General features: G+C 57.3%; 1 protein-coding gene across 1 annotated transcript; it reads left to right on the forward strand.

The window, feature by feature from the left end:
- The first annotated feature begins 1,502 nt into the window (after window positions 1–1,502).
- On the forward strand, window positions 1,503–2,548 carry LOC123409791. The gene has a single exon (XM_045102662.1). It carries the CDS (start codon window positions 1,648–1,650, stop codon window positions 2,293–2,295), a length of 648 nt encoding a protein of 215 aa, XP_044958597.1. The 5' UTR covers window positions 1,503–1,647; the 3' UTR covers window positions 2,296–2,548.
- The last annotated feature ends 495 nt before the right edge of the window (window positions 2,549–3,043 follow it).

Consider the following 3,043-nt stretch of genomic DNA (forward strand, 5'->3'; position numbering starts at 1 on the left):
CGATGTCGAGGGGCGCATCATGAAGCCATGCCGAATCATTGGCGATGAAGGAGAGTGCACCGAAGAGGATCTCATGACCCATGCGCAGATCTCCGCCAGATGACATGACGAAAAGATGAAATCGCAAACTTGCCGGAAGTCGCTTAGACGCCTGCCCCACGGTGGGCGCCAACTGTCGTGGGTATAAGTCTGACAGTAGAAGTACGGGGTACGAAAGTATATGGGCAGAGCCTTAGCTACGGCGAGGATGTATGAGTTCAGGCCCCTCTACGGTGGAGGTAAAAGCCCTACGTCTCAGTGCTCTGGGGAGCTTTTTGTCGAGTGTATTAGGGGATTACAGCAAGTGCCAACCCCTGTACCAGTGGTGAAGGACGGCTTATATAGAGTGCGCTGCCCTTCATAATGGCCCGATGGACAGGGGTGGAATAGTGGCGATTAAAGGCTGGCGTTACTGGTAACGTAAGCCTTAAATGCTAGTTATGGTGTATGAAAACGTATGACCGTTGCCCTCCTGGGAAGTTACGACGTACAGAGTGGATTCCAGTCGGTACGTTAGATATGCTCCGAGTGGATCGTCGCCGACTGAATGATGGGGGCGTCCTTAGTTCAGTCGGAACTGTCTAAGGATCTTGTCCTCTATGAAGGGTAGTACTTGGGTAGGACCTATAGGGCAGACCTATGACCCAACCCTGGGACTATAACCCCATCAGTCATCTAACGTACGACCGCGCGTGCGGCCGCCTCTTCTCCGGCAGCTCCTCCGAGGCGTCGAGCTCGCGCTCCTCCCTCCCACCGGTGAAGAGGGAGCTAGAGGAGCTCCCGCCGGTGAAGATGGAGCCGAAGGCCGAGGCGGTGCCGGAGCGACGTGTCGGGGGCATCGTCGGACCGGAGAGGACTTCCTCCCTCCAGCGGAGGCGGACATCCTTTTGCCCGGGCTGCTGGCGCGGAGTGCGCGGGAGGCGGAAGAGGACCGGCATTGCCGTCGGAGGGACGAGGAGATCGACACCGTGTTGTACGATCAGGGTGTTGCATCGGCCCTCGCCTTCGGCCACAAGGTGGAGGAGGGGCGCCACGAAGCCACTGAGGAGGAGCACATCTACGTCGAGCTCTCCTCCGACCGTCTACGTCTATCGTTGATTTCCCGTCGACCAACGACCTTCAGACCGCGTGCTCCGACAAGGAAGAGTAGGGCATAGGAGACAGTTGACGGTGCCTCGGGTGTCGCATGTGGGCGAGTATGTGTTCCATGTCATTCTCTTCTTTGCCGGCGATCAGATCTTCACTTCACGGTCTCACGGCTGCCGGACATGTGCATGAAATGAAAGGGAACGACCAAAGCCGACCAAGAAGGTTAGAAGTGGGTTACCTGGAAAGAACTGGGAGGAGAAGAAGAAGCAAGAAGGAAGGGATGGTGATGACAGAGTCGTTCATTCCAGGACATTAAGGGTTGGAAATGAGAAATTCTAAGACGTCCAAGAATTAGCAAAGCTGTAGTTCAATGGCGTGATGATGCGAGAAATCTATAAGTAGGTACGTACCGGAAGTGGATCTCTCTATACCATCCAAGAAGGAAAGAACACGCAGTACAACTCTCGTTCATTAGCCAGCACTTTCCCCACGAAAAGGAAAGGAAAACATCCAGAACCGATGGCCGAGCTGCAGGGGAGCAAGCCGACGAGCTGGTGGAGGAGGTTCCGGTGGCTATACGCGGCGCGGTGCACGTTAGCGTGCGTGGTCACAGTGGTGGCGGTGGTAGTGATCGTCCGGGCGGTGGTTGTGATGCTCCGCCCGGAGAAGCTCCAACTGAAGCTCGCCGGCGGCCGCGTGGCTGTCGACTACATCCCGTCGCTGCCGCCGCCGGGCAACGTCGTGGTGCTCACGTTCGTCCTAAGGGCCAACAACCCCGGTGGGCGCGCCACCATTGTTTACGCCAACGTCACCGTCCGGCTCACGGACGCGTCGGCGTTGGCAGCGAAGATCACCGAGTTCGACCTGCCGGATCCCATCGAGGTGGCGCAGCGGACAATGCGCGAGGCGAGCACGAAAGTGGTGCTGGAGCCGCCGGAGGACCTGCCGATGCGGTACGTGCACGCACTCTACGAGGGGCGCGGCGTGCCCGGCGCGGAGATGGAGCTGACCGGGATCTTGTCCAGCCACGTGGGCGTGGCGATGGCCACCACCAGCGTCGTCGTCACCACGTACTACTGCTGGCCGGTGACCATCGCCGTCGGCGCTCCGGACTCCGCCGCCGACGTGACCTGCTTCGACAAGCGGGACGCGCCGGCCCATGTGTGATCAATCAAGCGCCCGAGCTAGGGTACTGGTACCCACCTATCTGTTGATTGTCGTAGGCTCGATGATTCGTGCATGGTTGATGATGCCTGCCATGCTCAGTTATTTGCGTTGAATTGATTGTGCCTGCGTGTGTCATCACACTGCTCTCTGCAGTGCGGTGCAGTGCAGCAGCGAGACCTGCTTGACGAGTACATTGACCTGCCCAAGTCTTCGTTGTACCATTTCCCGTACGTGAAGGTTTTTTTTATTTTGAGAACTGAAGTGTTAAGCTAGGGTTAGTATAGATAGGCTAGACGTCCGGCCGGGATTGGTCCAAGGCCCTGGCGGTAGGAAATTGGCCTACCGCTGGAGAGGCTTGCGGTAGCACATGTGATCCTACCGATAAAGGGTCCGGCGATAACCACTGGTGTGTATCGGATCTGCAACATAGAAATCTTTCTACGTTAGGCGTACAACCCTACGGTTAGGGGTCTTGGCTCCAGCGGTAGCAAAAGGGTCAGATCCAAAAAAAAAAAACAGTCGGGGTCAGATACGGCTGAACTTACGTAAAAAGGTCAAAACACGAAATTTTACCTCTTCTTCCTCGCTCGTACAAATTCCTTCCGCCCCGTCTCATCGGGCGCACGCGCTCTACGATGGTTGGCTGTGTTGCCGGTCCCCAATCTCGCCAGCTGTCCTCGTCGTCGGTCCCCACCTCTCGTGGGCCGTCTCGTCGCCGGTCTCGATCCTCATCGGCCGTCCTTTGTTG

Source organism: Hordeum vulgare, chromosome 7H, assembly GCF_904849725.1.
Source record: "Hordeum vulgare subsp. vulgare chromosome 7H, MorexV3_pseudomolecules_assembly, whole genome shotgun sequence".
NCBI classification, from domain to species: Eukaryota; Viridiplantae; Streptophyta; class Magnoliopsida; order Poales; family Poaceae; genus Hordeum; species Hordeum vulgare.

Coding starts and splice junctions, on each gene's coding strand:
- LOC123409791 (XM_045102662.1), top strand. CDS start 1,648: ATGGCCGAGCTGCAGGGGAGCAAGCCGACGAGCTGGTGGAGGAGGTTC.